At 44.4% G+C, this 16,715-nt stretch overlaps 2 protein-coding genes across 3 annotated transcripts; one reads left to right on the top strand and one right to left on the bottom strand.

The window, feature by feature from the left end:
- Window positions 1-2,776: 2,776 nt before the first annotated feature.
- On the top strand, window positions 2,777-9,366 carry LOC107296388 (progonadoliberin-2). Its single transcript, XM_015825731.2, has 4 exons — window positions 2,777-2,802; window positions 7,003-7,171; window positions 7,362-7,445; window positions 9,313-9,366. The coding sequence occupies exons 1-4, from the start codon at window positions 2,777-2,779 to the stop codon at window positions 9,364-9,366; spliced, it is 333 nt and encodes a 110-aa protein (XP_015681217.2).
- A 1,002-nt stretch (window positions 9,367-10,368) lies between these two features.
- Window positions 10,369-15,377, bottom strand: MRPS26 (mitochondrial ribosomal protein S26). 2 transcript variants are annotated; one of them, XM_015825733.1, is made up of 4 exons: window positions 15,236-15,377; window positions 14,262-14,385; window positions 10,707-10,879; window positions 10,369-10,579 (listed from the first exon to the last, which is right to left on the bottom strand). In XM_015825733.1, the coding sequence occupies exons 1-3, from the start codon at window positions 15,373-15,375 to the stop codon at window positions 10,748-10,750; spliced, it is 396 nt and encodes a 131-aa protein (XP_015681219.1). In that variant the 5' UTR covers window positions 15,376-15,377; the 3' UTR covers window positions 10,369-10,579; window positions 10,707-10,747. The 2 variants fall into 2 exon arrangements, with proteins under 2 accessions (XP_015681219.1, XP_015681218.1); XM_015825732.1 differs by having other exon boundaries at window positions 10,369-10,879.
- Between the last annotated feature and the right edge of the window lie 1,338 nt (window positions 15,378-16,715).

A 16,715-nucleotide genomic window follows, 5' to 3' on the forward strand; every position in this document is an offset into this window, starting at 1 on the left:
ATCCTGGCTACCCTATATGCACGCATCTCTCCATCATAAAGCTACACATATAAACAAGATTGTGGTGTCGGTAGGCTCATAGATAGCAACGTTCGTCTGGCTTTTGTTCTCTCGTTGGGCTTGCAGTTAGAGGGGGCATCATAGCTGCCTTAACCAGAGGGGGGGTCAAGCTTTGTGCCAAAACAGTCTCTTGTCCCCCACCCCTACCCCTCACCCCAGGAAAATGCCAAGGCAGCCCACGCAAGCGATGTCCCCTCTCCCGTTTCTCTTCTGTAATTGTAATTCTTCTCTGCCTCATTCCGAATGTCTTAATATCTTGTATTTATTTTTGTTGACCAAGTAAATGCTTTTCTTTTTATTTTTTAACTGGGCTGGTTCTTTTCTTCTACCACCCTGCAAACAACGGCATGCAAGTAATCGTCAACCCACACTTTCCATCACCAAGCTGGGACATTTGTGCATCTCGGCCCCATTTGACACACTTGGTGCTTGCTTGTCAAGCGAATCAGCGGAGGTGTTCATTGGCAACACAATTGTGTAGTGAAGCTGGCTCCCCCACGGACGTGGCTTGTCAGAAGGCCGCAAAACGAGAATCACAGGATCCCGGGACCGTCCTAAATACGAACCAGTTGCCAAGCGTTCGAATTTTGATCCCGGGACTGTGGGGGATGCTTTCGACGTTTGTAAGTGTGGAACAACGGTCCTAAGCCACTTTTTGTCGGTGCCGTTGTAACTTTGAACGGTCACTAAACGAGTAAGTTGAGAACGACCTGTTTTAGATGGAGGATTCAAAACACACCTGTGTGGGGAGGGAAGAAAGCCTGGATTACACTTGGATGTTCTTAAGGACATTTTTTCATTTCCATCTTCCAATCAAGGCATTCATTTAATACAGTGGTCTTCAAACTTGGCCACTTTAAGACTTGTGGACTTCGACTCCTAGAATTCCTCAGCCAGCCCTCAGGGCTGGCTGAGGAATTCTGGGATTTGAAGTCCACAAGTCTTAAAGTGGCCAAGTTTGAAGACCACTGATTTAATAAGTGGATAATGGATGAATTTGAATTTGGAAGCCCAACAGATGTTTCATTATCAAGCTGTGGTTTCCACCTGGGGCTGGTTTGGTTACCACTGGTCACTTGGGAAGGAACAATTGCCCTGCTGCCTGGACACAGAGCTGACAAAATTGTCCATCTTACTTGGCAGATCTTCACATCTTTGAAGACTTACAATCAAGGTCCTAGGTACAGTTTAGATGGATATTTGGAGGCCAAATTTCGTCTAGTGGTAAAGGCACCAGGCTAGAAGCCAGGAGATGGTGAGTTCTAGTGCTGTCTTAGGCATGAAAGCCAAGTGGGTGACTTTGGGCCAGTCGCCAGGAGACGGTGAGTTCTCGTCCCACCTTACATCTGGAAGCCAGCTGGGTGACTTTGGGCCAGTTGCCCGGAGATAGTGAGTTCTAGTCCCACCTTACACATGAAAGGCAGCTGGGTGAATGGGCCAATCACCAGGAGATGGGGAGTTCTAGTCCTGCCTTGGGCATGAAAGCCAAGTGGGTGACTTTGGGCCAATCACCAGGAGATGGCGAGTTCTAGTCCCACCTTACACATGAAAGACAGCTGGGTGACTTTGGGCCAATCACCCGGAGATGGGGAGTTCTAGTCCCACCTTAGCCGTGAAAGCCAGCTGGGTGACTTTGGGCCAGTCGCCAGGAGATGGTGAGTTCTAGTCCCACCTTAGCCATGAAAGCCAGCTGGGTGAATGGGCCAATCACCAGGAGATGGGGAGTTCTAGTCCTGCCTTGGGCATGAAAGCCAAGTGGGTGACTTTGGGCCAATCACCGGGAGATGGCGAGTTCTAGTCCCACCTTACACATGAAAGACAGCTGGGTGATTTTGGGCCAATCACCCGGAGATGGGGAGTTCTAGTCCCACCTTAGCCGTGAAAGCCAGCTGGGTGACTTTGGGCCAATCACCGGGAGATGGTGAGTTCTAGTCCCACCTTACATGTGAAAGCCGGCTGGGTGACTTTGGGCCAGTCGCCAGGAGATGGCGAGTTCTAGTCCCACCTTAGGCATGAAAGCCGGCTGGGTGACTTTGGGCCAGTTGCCAGGAGATGGCGAGTGGTAGTCCCACCTTAGGCATGAAAGCTGGCTGGGTAACTTTGGGCCAGTCACCAGGAGATGATGAGTTCTAGTCCCATTTTAGCCATGAAAATCGGCTGGGTGACTTTGGGCCAGTCACCAGGAGACAGTGAGTTCTAGTCCCACCTTAGGCATGAAAGCTGGCTGGGTGACTTTGGGCCAGTTGCCAGGAGACTGAGTTCTAGTCCCACCTTAGCCATGAAAGCCAGCTGGGTGACTTTGGGCCAATCACCAGGAGATGGCGAGTGGTAGTCCCACCTCAGGCATGAAAGCTGGCTGGGTGACTTTGGGCCAGTCACCAGGAGATGGCGAGTTCTAGTCCCACTTTACACATGAAAGCCGGCTGGATGGATGGGCCACCTCATCCGATTCTCCTGAAGACCCCGGATGGATCGATGGATGTGCCACCCCATCCCGTTCCCACCAGAGGTCATCCATCAGCACCATCAAGGCCATCCGAGCTTCAGTGTTGTATTTTTGTGTGACAAAAGCTTCCGCAACCAATTTCGCTAAACAAAACATGTTCCCTGAATTGGGTCTGGCCGCCACGGTTACCTTTGCAAGCTGAAACAGCCTCTTGTCCATCCAGCCCGTTGTTTGTTTAGCATCTCAATCAAATCGTGGGCTGATGAGACCATGGCCAGTGAGACAGGAGACGTGACGTGCGTCTTGGCATCTGACCTCTGACGGACCAGTTGTTTGGGTAGCTGTGTTTTGTTTTTTTTAAAATACACAATTTCAGAAGAGACACGCCGGGATAAAATTAGCCCGAGGCCTTGCTTAAAATTAGATTTGCAAGTTTTCCATTGAGGACGGAGAGAAGAATGACGAGTAAATAACACTTCCTGTTTTGAGACTTCCCCCCCCCTCTCTTTTGATCATAATTAAAACGTCAGGAAGTTCTAGTTTGTTGCTGTTACCCTAAACCAGGGGTAGGCAACCTTGGCTCTTTTATGACTTGTGGACTTCAACTCCCAGAATTCCTGAGCCAGCCACGCTGAGGGGAAAGAGAGAGGTTTCCAAGCTGAGCCATGCTGGCTCAGGAATTCTGGGAGTTGAAGTCCACGAGTCATAAAGCGGCCTAGGCCTAGGCCAGAGGTAGGCAACCTTGGCTCTTTTATGACTCGTGGACTTCAACTCCCAGAATTCCTGAGCCAACCATGCTGAGGGGAAAGGGAGAGGTTTGCAAGCTGAGCCATGCTGGCTCAGGAATTCTGGGAGTTGAAGTCCACCAGTCATAAAAGAGCCAAGGTTGCCTACCCCTGGCCTAGGCCTAGGCCACTTTATGACTCGTGGACTTCAACTCCCAGAATTCCTGAGCCAGCATGGGGGAACTATGGCCCCTTCATGAATCGTGGATTTCAACTCCCAGAATTCCTGAGCCAGCATGAGGGAATTATGGCCCCTTCATGACTTGTGGACTTCAACTCCCAGTAGTGGCTCAGGAATTCTGGGAGCTGAAGTCCACGAGTCATAAAAGAGCCAAGGTTGCCTACCCCTGCCCTAAACAACTGCTGTTACTTGCGTTCAGAAATACCTCGGTCTCTTTTTTTTGTTTGGTTTTTTCCATTCTCTTCTTCTGGGGTCCCTTTCTACCTAGAAAATACAGGTAGTCCTCAACTTATGGCAACTGAGCCTGGAATTTCTGTTGCTAAGCGAGACAGTTTTGCCCCATTTTACCACCTTTCTTCTCACCGTTAAGTGAATCACTGCAGTTGTTAAGTTAGCAACACGGTTGTGAAGTGAATTGGGCTCCCCCGTTGACTTTGCTTGTCAGAAGGTCACCAAAAGTGATCACATGACCCTAGGACACTGCAAACCGTCATAAATATGAATCAGTTACCAGTGTCCAAAGTTGGATCGCTTGACCCCGGGAATGCCACAACGGTCGTAAGCATGAAAAACAGTCACGATTCACTTTTTTCAGTGCCGTTGTAACTCTGAACGGTCACTAAACAAACTCTTATAAGTCCAGGACGACTTGTATTGTAGAATTCCCTAACAAGAGCAGTGCTGGCGCAGTGGCGAGAATGCAGTATTGCAGGCTGACTCTGCCCACTGCCAGCAGTTCGATCCTGACCAGGATAAATTTCATGCAAGTGTGGGAAAACATGTACGTAGATGGGATGTACTGGAGGAGGGAATAAGGGAGTGTACAGGAATGACTGATGTCTTCCTTATGATGGAATGGCTCTGTTGTCTGATTTTCATGGGCTAACAAAGTTTATAACGCAATGCTACTAACTTTCTAAGGTGTGGCACTTCTGGACGTAACTCTCCCAGCGTTCCCGATTGTTTGCTGTTTTATTTGATCAATTAAAGCACTATTTCCTCAAGAAGCCTCTGCTTGAGGTGCCTGATTAGACTTTTAATGGTATCTCAAATTTAAGTAAGGGCCAGGGACCTTACAAGGGCAAAATGCTGACTCTGTAAACCACTTAGAGAGGGCTGTAAAAGCACTGTGAAGCGGTATATAAGTCTACTCTAAGCGCTATTGCTATTGTCCCATCCAAATTTTCCCCACGGCCAATCTTGCTTAGCTTGCAAGCTCAGTCTAGGCCAGTGGCCAGCTGAGAGAAACAGAGGCTAAATATTTTATAAGGATGTTTTCATTAAGTCGTTCCAAGATCGAGAGGGTCAAAAAAAGCAGACTGGCGAAAGAGTCTTAGCATTGCACAGCGTCAGCAAAGCATCCCGGAGGCTCAAAGACTTCCACTGAGCTAAGAGGCAGCAAAGATCAAATTGGGTGACCAATGACTTGGCCAGTGCATGGGAAGGACTATAAGTATCCAGAGCGTAGTGCTTGAGCACCCATCACATCTCAGCACAAAGGAGGAGGACCTAAAAAGCCATCGGAGGTGAGCAGATTTTTTTTTTGCTAAGCTTCTCTTCAGATTCGCATCTTCTTAGCAACTTGGATTAAGGGAGGGATACGAAGTTATATGTGTGTGTGTGTATGTGAGTATATGCATCATCATCATTATTATTATTATTATTATTATTATTATTATTATTATTATTATTATTATTATCACCATCATCATCATTTTGTCATGTTTATGCAGTGTATATTGGAGGTGGTTACCCTTTGAGAGCTGTAGGCAATGAAATGTCACTTTTAATGTATGCTGATTAATGTAAAGTGTCAATAAAGTCATTGTTCTGTTCTATTCTATTCTATATTCTATTCTGCATTCTATTCTATTCTCTGTATTCTATTCTATTCTATTCTGCATTCTATTCTATTCTATTATTCTATTCTATTCTGCATTCTATTCTATTCTCTATATTCTATTTATTCTATTCTGCATTCTATTCTATTCTATTATTCTATTCTATTCTATTCTGCATTCTATTCTATTCTCTATATTCTATTTATTCTATTCTGCATTCTATTCTATTCTATTCTATTATTCTATTCTATCTGCATTCTATTCTATTCTCTATATTCTAATCTATTTTATTCTATTCTGCAGTCTATTCTATTCTATTATTCTATTCTATTCTGTTCTATTCTCTATATTCTATTCTATTCTGCATTCTATTCTATTCTCTATATTCTATTCTATTTTATTCTATTCTGCATTCTATTCTATTCTATTATTCTATTATATTCTCTATATTCTATTCTATTCTGCATTCTATTCTATTTATATTCTATTCTCTATATTCTATTCTATTCTATTCTATTCTGCATTCTATTCTATTCTGCATTCTATTCTATTCTATTGTATTCTATTTAATTAGATTTTCAAATGGGCACATATATTTATTGCAATTGCAGACAATGTAAGATTGCAAAGATGCAAAGTTCCCTGAGTTGAATTAAAATGCTTTTTTTATACCCCAACCAGGAGGAGGAGGAGGAGGAGGAAAACTGATTCCTTGGTACTCTCTGAGCTTGGTGATTTTCTTACAGATATTTCAGTGCCCAAACTAGGGAACATTATAAATGCTAGTGCAAGAAAACAACCAAGCTCAGAAAGCAGCAGGACCCCACCCCCCCACAGTACACATTGCTGCCTCCAGATCTTCCTCCTGAACATTAAAGGGAGAGGAAATAGATAGATAATGCAGAAAACCCTCCTTCTAGCACTGATGAGGTTCCTTAGTTGGGTCATGAAACGTCTGCAAGGAAACCACCAAGCTCAGAGAGCACCAAGGACCCCACAGTCCTTTTCCTCCTCCTCCTCCTCTTCCTCCTCCTCCTCCTCCTCCTCCCACACTCCCTTCTAGCACTGATGAGGTTCCCTAGTTGGGTAATGAAACGTCTGCAAGGAAACCACCAAGCTCAGAGAGCACTAAGGACCCCACAGTTGTCCTCCTTCTCCTTCCCTCCTCCTCCTCCCACACTCCCTTCTAGCACTGATGAGGTTCCCTAGTTGGGTAATGAAACGTCTGCAAGGAAACCACCAAGCTCAGAGAGCACCAAGGGCCCCACAGTCATTTTCCTCCTCCTCCTCCTCCTCCTCCTCCTCCTCCTCCCACACTCCCTTCTTGCACTGATGACGTTCCCTAGTTGGGTAATGAAATGTCTGCAAGGAAACCACCAAGCTCAGAAAGCACCAAGGACAATACCTATTGAGGTGGATCCCGTATAAATATTCCTCTGCATGTTATTTTCTTTTTCTTTTAGCTATTTATTTATAGATTTTAATACTTCTATTCTATTCTATTCTATTCTATTCTATTCTATTCTATTCTATTCTATTCTATTCTATTCTATTCATTATTTCTATTTCTATTCTATTCTCTCCATAATTGTGTTTCTCTTAATATTACTGAGTGGAGACTCGAATGCTGACAGTAACCATTTTTTGGCAAGAAAAATGACAAATTTCCATTCTTCCCCTTCCTTCCAGATTCCGCAGAGATCGCGGGGCTGAAGACCACATCATGGTGTGCCAAAGATCCTTCTTGATATTCTGCATCCTTTTTTCTATCAGCATCCAACTGACGAGAGCCCAGCACTGGTCCCACGGCTGGTATCCTGGAGGAAAGCGAGAAATTGCATGGCCCAGAAACTTTGAGGTACATCAACACTAGCCCAGATCATCCGTCCACCTCTCATTCCAGATGTGTTAAAACTGAATGATCTTATCCCCAAGTAGCCAGCTAGTCAAAGAGGACGGAAGCTGTGGACCAATACTTTGAGTGGCTGCCAACTCAGGGAAGACAGACCTAAATCTACTGTCTTGTTTTTCTCTTCTCTCATTCCCAGGACTCTGAAGAGAGCAGACTTTGTGATGAAGGAGGTTGCCCATACCGTAAAGTCCCAAGTGATAAAGTGGTGACGCATTTACTGGTAAGCAATTGGATTTTGTCTGTGGAGATCCTCACTCCTCCAGGTCGTGGTTGTCCCAACGGTGCTTTCTAACAAAATGAAATTCAATGGTGAAAAAAGTAAGGTTCTACATTTAGGCAAGAAAAACCAAATGCACAGATATAGTATAGGGGGTACCTTGCTCAATAGTAGTAACTGTGAGAGGGATCTTGGAGTCCTAGCGGACAATCACTTAAATAGGAGCCAGCCGTGTGCTGCAGCTGCCAAAAAGGCCAACACAGTGCTGGGCTGCATTGACAGAGGGATAGAATCAAGATCACGTGAAGTGTTAATACCACTTTACAAAGCCTTAGTAAGGCCACACTTGGAATACGGCATCCAGTTTTGGTCAGCATGCTGTAAAAAGATGTTGAGACTCTAGAAAAAGTGCAGAGAAGAGCAACAAAGATGATTAGGGGACTCGAGGCTAAAACATATAAGGAACGGTTGATGGAATTGGGTAGGTCTAGTTTAATGAAGAGAAGGACAAGGGGGGACATGATAGCAGTCTTCCAGTATCTCAGGGGCTGCCCCAAAGAAGAGGGAGCCAAGCTATTCTCCAAAGCGCCTGAAGGCAGGACAAGAAGCAACGGATGGAAACTAATCCAGGAGAGAAGCAACCTAGAACTGAGGAGAAACTTCCTGACAGTTAGAACAATTAACCAGTGGAACAACCTGCCTCCAGAAGCTGTGAATGCTCCAACACTGGAAGTTTTTAAGAAGAAACTGGACAGCCATTTGTCTGAAATGGTATAGGGTTTCCTGCCTGAGCAGGGGGTTGGACTAGATGACCTCCAAGATTCCTTCCAACTATTCTATTCTATTCTATTCTATTCTTCTTATTTCTATTCTATTCTATTCTTATCTATTATTAATTCTGTTCTGTTCTATTCTATTATTCTAAAATGGTATAGGGCAGTGATGGCGAATCTTTTAGAGACCGAGTGCCCCAAAACTGCCCCCCACCCACGTCCCCGCTTCGCCCTGCCCACTGGGCCACCCACCACCTCCAAGGCCCGCCACAGATCACCCAGGCAGTCCAGCAGCGCCACGGCAGCCATACCCTCCGCCCGTGCCCCGCAGCATCATCTGTGTGCAATGGGGTGCAAGGGCGGAGTCTTGTCCCCGCTGCCCAGCTACCATGTCCTTGGCTCCGCTGCTTCATGTGGGCCGCACCCAGGGGCAACTCTCCGGGGGGGGGGCTGCTGGTGAGGGGGCCGTGGGAGGAGGCGGGGCTGGGGAGACGGTGCGTGTACCCACAGAGAGGACTCCGAGTGCCACCTCTGGCACCCGTGCCATAGGTTCGCCACCACTGGTATAGGGTTTCCTGCCTGAGCAGGGGGTTGGACTAGAGGACCTCCAAGGTTCCTCCCAACTATTCTATTCTATTCTGGCCACTACTGTAATCAAAAGGAGGTCAATGCAGGTGTATAATCTACATCGTTCAGTCAACGTGCGACAATTTGTTTTTTGTATTTTCATCTGGTTTCCAACCGGAGAAGTTTTATCAGCTCAGGAAAATCCAGTTTATTTGTAATTCTTCTTTTAAAATTAAAAACGAAGCAAATGCAATCGAGATCTATCTCTTGATCACAAGACCCTATTTTCAATTTTCTCAGGCTGGCATCCTGACCGGACAACTTCAAAAAAAGAAATGAAAAAAGAAAAGAGCTCCTTCCTTGAGGAAGAATGGGCGGCCTAGAAACGTATATAAATGAAAGATAAATAAAGAAATAATTAAAATAGTCCTGTGCTTTTGGAAATGATTTGCTCCTGAACATTAGCTTTTTTCTCCCTCTTGACCTCTCGTGACTTGTTTGTTGATTTAACATCTTTTGGCCTCTGAGAGCTTCTGAACGGTGAAGCCCCATTTAACAATCTTTCCTGCCATGTTGTGAAGTGAATCGCTGTAGTTGTTAAGTTACAGTAGTGGCCAAAATGGTGGAAACTTTTTGGGAAAAGTGTACAGTAGAAATGCCACCTTTGGTTAAGTTTCCACCCATTTTTCTTCTCATTTCTTTATAACTGTAGCCTTGTTCGCTTAATAATACTATTTTACATCGCTTTCTGGGCAACTAGTCAACTCTTTGCACCATGACTTTAATTTTATTACATTTTGCAAGCTCACTCAATGAAAAAACACAAAAAAAACCCAGCCAACTTGATAGCCATCACACAACACACTGACAAATGTCCTCCCTCAGCTTCAATACATGAGATCAATAACTGAATCCTACTGTGATCTGATTGGCTCATTGCCAAAACAAGATGACACCCGATTGGCTCTCTAAACACTCGTGCTCATTGGCTACAATCAGAGGAAGGAAAGCTACCTGAGATCCACCTAAGCAAGTTGTGCTTCCTTTTTCTGGTTCTTTGGCTATAACTTTTCATAGAATACAGTACAGATAATTGAACCAACTTTGTTGCATTACCTTCTTGATTAAATTATCTTTCCGTCGATATATAATTTTATGGTACTACTTCCCCTTTTTATTAGCCGCCAAACATCAAAAATATACTTTCCCCAAAAGGTTTCCACAATTTTGGCCACTACTGTAGTAACAGGGTTGTTAAGTGATTCTGGATTCCCCGTTGACTTTGCAACCAGCGCCAAGCATCCAAGTTTGGATTGCGTGAGCCACGGGGATGCTGTTAACGGTCGCGTGAAAAACGTTCCTAAGTTGCTGTTTTTTGTGCCGCTGTAACTTTAAAAGAATGGCTGTAAGTCTACCTGTTCTGAAAAAATCTGTGTGAGTTACCAGTTGTGTAGCAGGCACAAGTTTTATGGGTTGGCATTGATCGTTACTGTCCCAAATGGCTTAGGAATTCATCATCCCAAGCCCCCAGGTGGGTGCTGAAAAACAAGACGAGCAGAAATAAACATCTCAAGAGCCAGAAAATAAAATATTGCGTTTAATTTCCGAGCAATCCGGAGAAACCTAGCAAATAGGTCAATGGTTTTTCAAAAAAAAAAAAAGACTGAGGAGCAAATTGGTTGCACGCATACGGAAACAGGATCAAAAGCTGAACGGAGTTCTTAAAAACGCAGGAACGACTGAGGATGAGATGCCAAAAAAAAACCCCAAAATCTCGGAAGAAGATCCATTTTCTTCCTGCAAAAGGTTGCAAAACCAGATTCGCCCAGTTTGGACAGCATGAATTATCTGCCACTCCCTGTTTTGAGGGTAGTGATGCTGATGGGGTGGAGCGTATGCCATCCCTCAATCGCTCCCGGCAAACCTCGGATCTGGATGGAAAGGCCCCCTCCCTCCGAGAGCTGGTTACGGCATGGATGTCCTCTTAACTATCCTCCCGTCTTTGTCGATGGCGAAATTGTAATTCTGGGTCTTGCTCAGGCACTCCTCGATCCGCTGGTCCAGGTTTTCAAGAGTGATGAAGTTCCTGGATTCTTCCTGGATCGACAGAAAGGAGAAAGCAAGGATGAGATCAAAGCTAAACGACACTGGAGCGTGTCGCTAAGGTTATGCTTCATGCTCGGCCTCACGAGAAATTAAGAGACGGCCTAATAAAATGTATTTAATTGCAGAATGACAGCTCTCTTTCACTCCCTGGGTGGCTTACAAAATAAATAAATAAATACAAACCCAATACACAAACTGTAAAAGCAATCTTCTAACCCTCCCTCTAATTTGAAGCCGTCGTTTGCAAAAGGGCGGCTAACAAACTCAGATTAAGTCAAGCTGTATGTAAGGAACGGTTGCTGGAATTGGGGATGTCTAGTCTAATGAAGAGAAGGATGAGGGGAGACAGGATAGCAGTCTTCCAGTATCTCAGGGGCTGCCCCAAAGAAGAGGGAGCCAAACTATTCTCCAAAGCGCCTTGAAAGCAGGAGAAGAAGCAACGGATGGAAACTAACCAAGGAGAGAAGCAACCTAGAACTAAGGAGAAACTTCCTGACCATTAGAACAATTAACCCGTGGAACAACCTGCCTCCAGAAGCCATAAATGCTCCAACACTGGAAGTTTTTAAAAAGAGACTGGACAGCCATTGGTCTGAAATGGTATAGGGTTTCCTGCCTGAGCAGGGGGTTGGACTAGAACAGGGCTTTTCAACCTTTTCACCCATTGTACCACTTTTAGGATATGGCAACATCCGAGTACCACCAGTCGCCTAGCAAGGTATCAAAAACTTGATGACCCCCCCCCCAAAAAAGGAAAAAAGTGATAAAGTACAGGTAGTCCTCAACTTACAACAGTTTGCTTAGTGACTTTTCGAAGTTACAATGGCACTGAAAAAAGTGCCCCCCGAGCCACAGCCGAGCAAGACGCCTGCCTGCCCGCCCGGCGGCGCTCTTCCTCCTGTCCGAGGTTTTCATTGTTGTGAGCATTTCTGTTGAGGATAGGCAGTGGGGGTGGGGTGGGGGGGTGTTTGGTTTTTATCCCGTCTGCTGGGTGGTTGCAGCAGGTTTTGGTCACTTCACAGGACCCTGGGACACTGTGACCGTCATAAATATGAATCAGTTGCCAAGCATCTGAATGTAAATCACAAGACCCTGGAGATGCTGCAACATTCCAGCTGATCGGCGCTTCTTCTGGGCTCAGCGGAAGCGCCAGGATCAGCACCGAGCTCCAGCTGGAGCCTGGCACTGATCCTGGCACTTCCGCTGAGCCCTGACAGCCCCGAAGAAGCTCCGATCAGCTGGAAAGCGGCACTGATCCTGGCGCTTCCGCTGAGCCCTGACAGCCCTGCAGCTCCAGCCGTCTCTCGCTCAGGCTTGTGCGCTGCTGCCACCGGTTCAGCTCATTCCACTCCCCTGCTACCACTTTTCTAGGATGGTCGCATACCACCTGCCAGGTGCCAATGTACCACAGGTGGTACCTGTACCACTGGTTGAAAAGCCCTGGACTAGAAGACCTCCAAGGTCCCTTCCAACTTTATTATCTTCATCATCATCATCATCATCATCATCATCATCATCATCATCATCATCATCATCATCATCATGTAGTAGTAGTAATAGTAGTAGTATAGACCTACACCAGGGGTAGACAACCTTGGCTCTTTTATGACTCGTGGACTTCAACTCCCAGAATCCCTGAGCCAGCATGGGGGAACTATGGGCCCTTCATGACTCATGGACTTCAACTCCCAGAATTCCTGAGCCAGCATGGCTCAGCTTGGAACCCTCTCCCTTTCCCCTCAGCATGGCTGGCTCAGGAACTCTGGGAGTTGAAGTCCACCAGTCATAAAAGAGCCAAGGTTGCCTACCCCTGACCTACACCCTTACAAGTAAGTAACATATAAACATTAATCACTGTCCATCTTGAATACATGGCCAAGGTCACTGACGCAGGTGATCGATGGAGAAGTGAACTGTTCCCGTAACAAAAAGAAATATTATCACTGAACCATGTGAACGCCCGGTGGGTGGGGGCATGGGAATCTGATGTTTAACTAAGCAAGCTTTCGCGCTGTAAAAACTCGGGAGCTGGTTTTGCTTCTTCAGTTCCAAGATGCTGTACCCAATAAAGCTGTGCTTGCTGGGACTCGACGGCCTTGAGGATTCCTTTTGTTGGGTTCGCTGGCCGGACTGTTGACCTTTAAGATGGGACCTGAAGGAGAGCTTATATATTTATTAAATTTGTATGCTGCCCATTTCGCCAAGAAGCAACGCTCGGCGGCTTCCAACCAAAGGAAAAACAACAAGATAAAACATTAAAACAACAACTAACGTTTAAAACGGACTACAGGCGGTCCTCGGCCTTCAACAGTTCATTTCGTGACCGAAGTCGCAACAGCACTGCAAAAAAACCACTTTTATGGCCGTTTTTTTCACACTTAACACCGTTGGTCAGGTGATCAAAATTCAGACACCCAGCAACTTACTCATATTTACAGTAGTGGCCAACATTGTGGAAACCTTTTGGGGAAAGTGTATTTTTGAGGTTTGATGGCTAATAACACCACTTTTTTGGGGGAGTATTACCATAAAATTATATATCAATGGAAAGATAATTTAATCAAGAATGTAAGGCGACAAAGTTTGTTCAATTATCTGTACTGTATTCTAGGAAAAGTTACAGCCAAAGAACCAGAAAAAGGAAGCACAACTTGCTCAGGTGGATCTCAGGTAGCTTTCCTTCCTCTGATTGTAGCCAATGAGCATGAGGGTTTAGAGAGCCAATCGGGTATCATCTTGTTTTGGCCATGAGCCAATCAGATCACAGTAGGATCCAGTTCTTGATGTCAAGTATTGAAGCTGAGAGGAGGACATTTGTCAGTGTGTTATGTGATGGCTATCAAGTCGGTTGGGGTTTTTTGTGTTCTTTCACTTAGTGAGCTTGCAAAACGTAATAAAATTAAAGTAATGATTCAAAGAGTTGACTGGTTGCCCGGAAAGCGATGTAAAATAGGATTATTAAGTGAACAAGGCTACAGTTATAAAGAAATGAGAAGAAAAATGGGTGGAAACTTAACCAAAGGTGGCATTTCTACTGTACACCTTTCCCAAAAGGTTTCCACCATTTTGGTCACTACTGTATAACGGTCGCAGTGCGCCCAGGGGTCGTTTATGTCCCCCTTATGTGACCCTTCTGGGGAGCAAAGTCAAATGGGGAAGCCAGATTCATTCAACGACCGTCCTACTCATTTAACAACTGCAGTGATTCGCTTAAGAACGGGGGCAAGAAAGGTCGTGGAATGGGGCAAAACTCACTTCACGAGTGTCTCGCTTAGCAACAAAAATTCAGGGATTGATTGTGGTCGTTAAGTCGAGGGATGCCTGTACGAAGCTCCGGCGAAGATGACGGACTGGAGCCTTGGGGCTTTCCTACCTGTAAGCGAAGCACTTCCATCTCTTTCTCCTTGAGGAATTCCTCCTGAAGGGACACCCTGTTTTGGTCAATTTGTAGCTTGCGGACTTTCTCCTGTATTTCCTCCTTCCGGAGACGCTCCATCCTAGCGCGGGAAAGAGGGAAGAAATGTGAGAAATACATATTCTCTTCTCCTTTTCTCGCCAGGGGCCGGAATCATAGAATCCTAGGGCTGGGAAGGAACCCTGGAGGTCTTCTAGTCCAACCCCATGCTCAAGGCAGGAGTCCTTCTTATACCATCCCAGTCAAAGGGTTGCCCAATCTAGTTTTGAAAACCTCTAGTGATGGAGGAAGAGACTAGCTATTCCACTAACCCACTAATCCAGGGGTAGGCAACCTTGGCTCTTTTATGACTCGTGGACTTCAACTCCCAGAATTCCTGAGCCAGCCATGCTGAGGGGAAAGGGAGAGGTTTCCAAGCTGAGCCGTGCTGGCTCAGGAATTATGGGACTTGAAGTTCATGAGTCATAAAAGAGCCAAGATTGCCTACCCCTGCACTAATCAATTGTTCTAACTAAGGAAGTTTCTCCTTAGTTCTAGGTTGCTTCTCTCCTTGGTTAGTTCCCATCCGTTGCTTCTTGTCCTGCCTTCAGGTGCTTTGGAGAATAGCTTGACTCCCTCTTCTTTGGGGTAGCCCCTGAGATACTGGAAGACTGCTATCCTGTCCCCCCTCGTCCTTCTCTTCATTAAACTAGACATACCCAATTCTAACCACCGTTCCTTATATGTTTTAGCCTCCAGTCCCCTGATCATCTTTGTTGCTCTTCTCTGTACTCTTTCCAGAGTCTCAACATCTGTTTTACATCGTGGTGACCAAAACTGGATGCCGTATTCCAAGTGTGGCCTCACCAGTGCAGTAGAGGGAAGTACTATCACTTCTCCTGACCGTGATTCTGTCTAATGTGTGGAATGAGGCAGGCGTGCATTGTTTTTACCTCCGCTCGAGTAAACGCTTATTTTCGGCATCGTTCAAGGCCATGAGATGTTGATGCTCCTCTTGCTCAGCTTTCTTCCTCAGCTTCGCCGTTTCCCCCAATGTGAGATCGTAATTTTTATGCTTTATTTCTTCCATCATCTCAAATCTAGCGGAGAGCCCAGAAGAGAATGTTCAAAGTTTTCATCCCCCAGGCTGCAAGAGCCCTCTAGTCTTTCAGCATCCCTAAATGCTTTTGATTTAACTCAGGGGTCTTCAAACTTGGCCCTTTTATGACTTGTGGACTTCAACTCCCAGAATTCCTCAGCCCTTTTATGACTTGTGGACTTCAACTCCCAGAATTCCTCAGCTGGGGAATTCTAGGAGTTGAAGTCCACAAGTCATAAAAGGGCCAAGTTTGAAGACCCCTGACATAGCCAGTCACACATAAATAATAGATGATGGATGGATGGTAGACAATAAATAACAGATATAAGGTATAGATAGATGACAGATAGAGAAGGATGGAGACAAACAGATATATAGAGAAATAAGAGAGATGGATGGGTGGTAGATAATAAATGATAAATAGGCAGGTAAAGATAGATCATATAGAAAGATATAGACAGATAGACATAGATAGATAAAATAGACATAGAGAAATAATAGAGAGAGATGGATGGATAATGATAGAGAAATAATATAAACAGGTGGATGAAATGGATGGATGGACAAAGACAGATGATAGATGATTACATATACGATAGATTAGATATAGATTAGATACAGATAGAGATGATATAGATAAGAGATATAGATGATAGCTATATAGAGATATAGACAATAAATGATAGATTAGAATAGATGACAGATTAGATATAGATGATAGTTTTATGTATGTAGATTCGATGATTAGATAAGATACATGATAAATTAGATAAGATACATGATAAATTAGATATAGATTAGATACAGATAGAGATGATATAGATAAGAGATATATAGATGATAGTTATATAGAGATATAGATTAGACAAATGATAGATTAGAATAGATAAGAGGGATGACAGATCAGAAATATAGATGATAAATAGATGTTATATATAGATTAGACGATAGATGATTAGATAAGATAAGATACACAGATTAGATAGAGACGATAGATATAGATAAGAGATATAGATTGTTATATAGAGATATAGATTAGATGATAATTCATTAGAAAAGATAAGAGAGATGACAGATTAGAGATGTAGATGATAAATAGATGATAGTTTTATATATATAGATTAGATGATAGATGATTAGATAGATAAGATACACAATAGATTAGAGATAATGACAGATATAGATAAGAGATAGATATAGATGATATTTATATAGAGATATAGATTAGATGATAATTGATACATTAGAATAGATAAGAGATGACAGATTAGAGATGTAGATGATAAATAGATGATAGTTTTATATATATAGATTAGATGATAGATGATTAGATA

The sequence above is a fragment of the Protobothrops mucrosquamatus genome, unplaced genomic scaffold (assembly GCF_001527695.2).
Source record: "Protobothrops mucrosquamatus isolate PMUCROS unplaced genomic scaffold, P.Mucros_1.0 scaffold2782, whole genome shotgun sequence".
Classification (NCBI taxonomy): Eukaryota; Metazoa; Chordata; class Lepidosauria; order Squamata; family Viperidae; genus Protobothrops; species Protobothrops mucrosquamatus.

Excerpts from the sequence above, each read along its gene's own strand:
- LOC107296388 (XM_015825731.2), top strand. The coding sequence starts at position 2,777 with ATGGCCAGTGAGACAGGAGACGTGAC. Across the intron at positions 7,172-7,361 it reads CATGGCCCAGAAACTTTGAG|GACTCTGAAGAGAGCAGACT; the intron begins GTACATCAACAC and ends TCTCATTCCCAG. Across the intron at positions 7,446-9,312 it reads AAGTGGTGACGCATTTACTG|CTTCTGAACGGTGAAGCCCC; the intron begins GTAAGCAATTGG and ends GGCCTCTGAGAG.
- MRPS26 (XM_015825733.1), bottom strand. The coding sequence starts at position 15,375 with ATGATGGAAGAAATAAAGCATAAAAATTACGATCTCACATTGGGGGAA. Across the intron at positions 14,386-15,235 it reads AAGCGTTTACTCGAGCGGAG|GATGGAGCGTCTCCGGAAGG; the intron begins GTAAAAACAATG and ends TTCCCGCGCTAG. Across the intron at positions 10,880-14,261 it reads TGGAAGTGCTTCGCTTACAG|GAAGAATCCAGGAACTTCAT; the intron begins GTAGGAAAGCCC and ends CTGTCGATCCAG.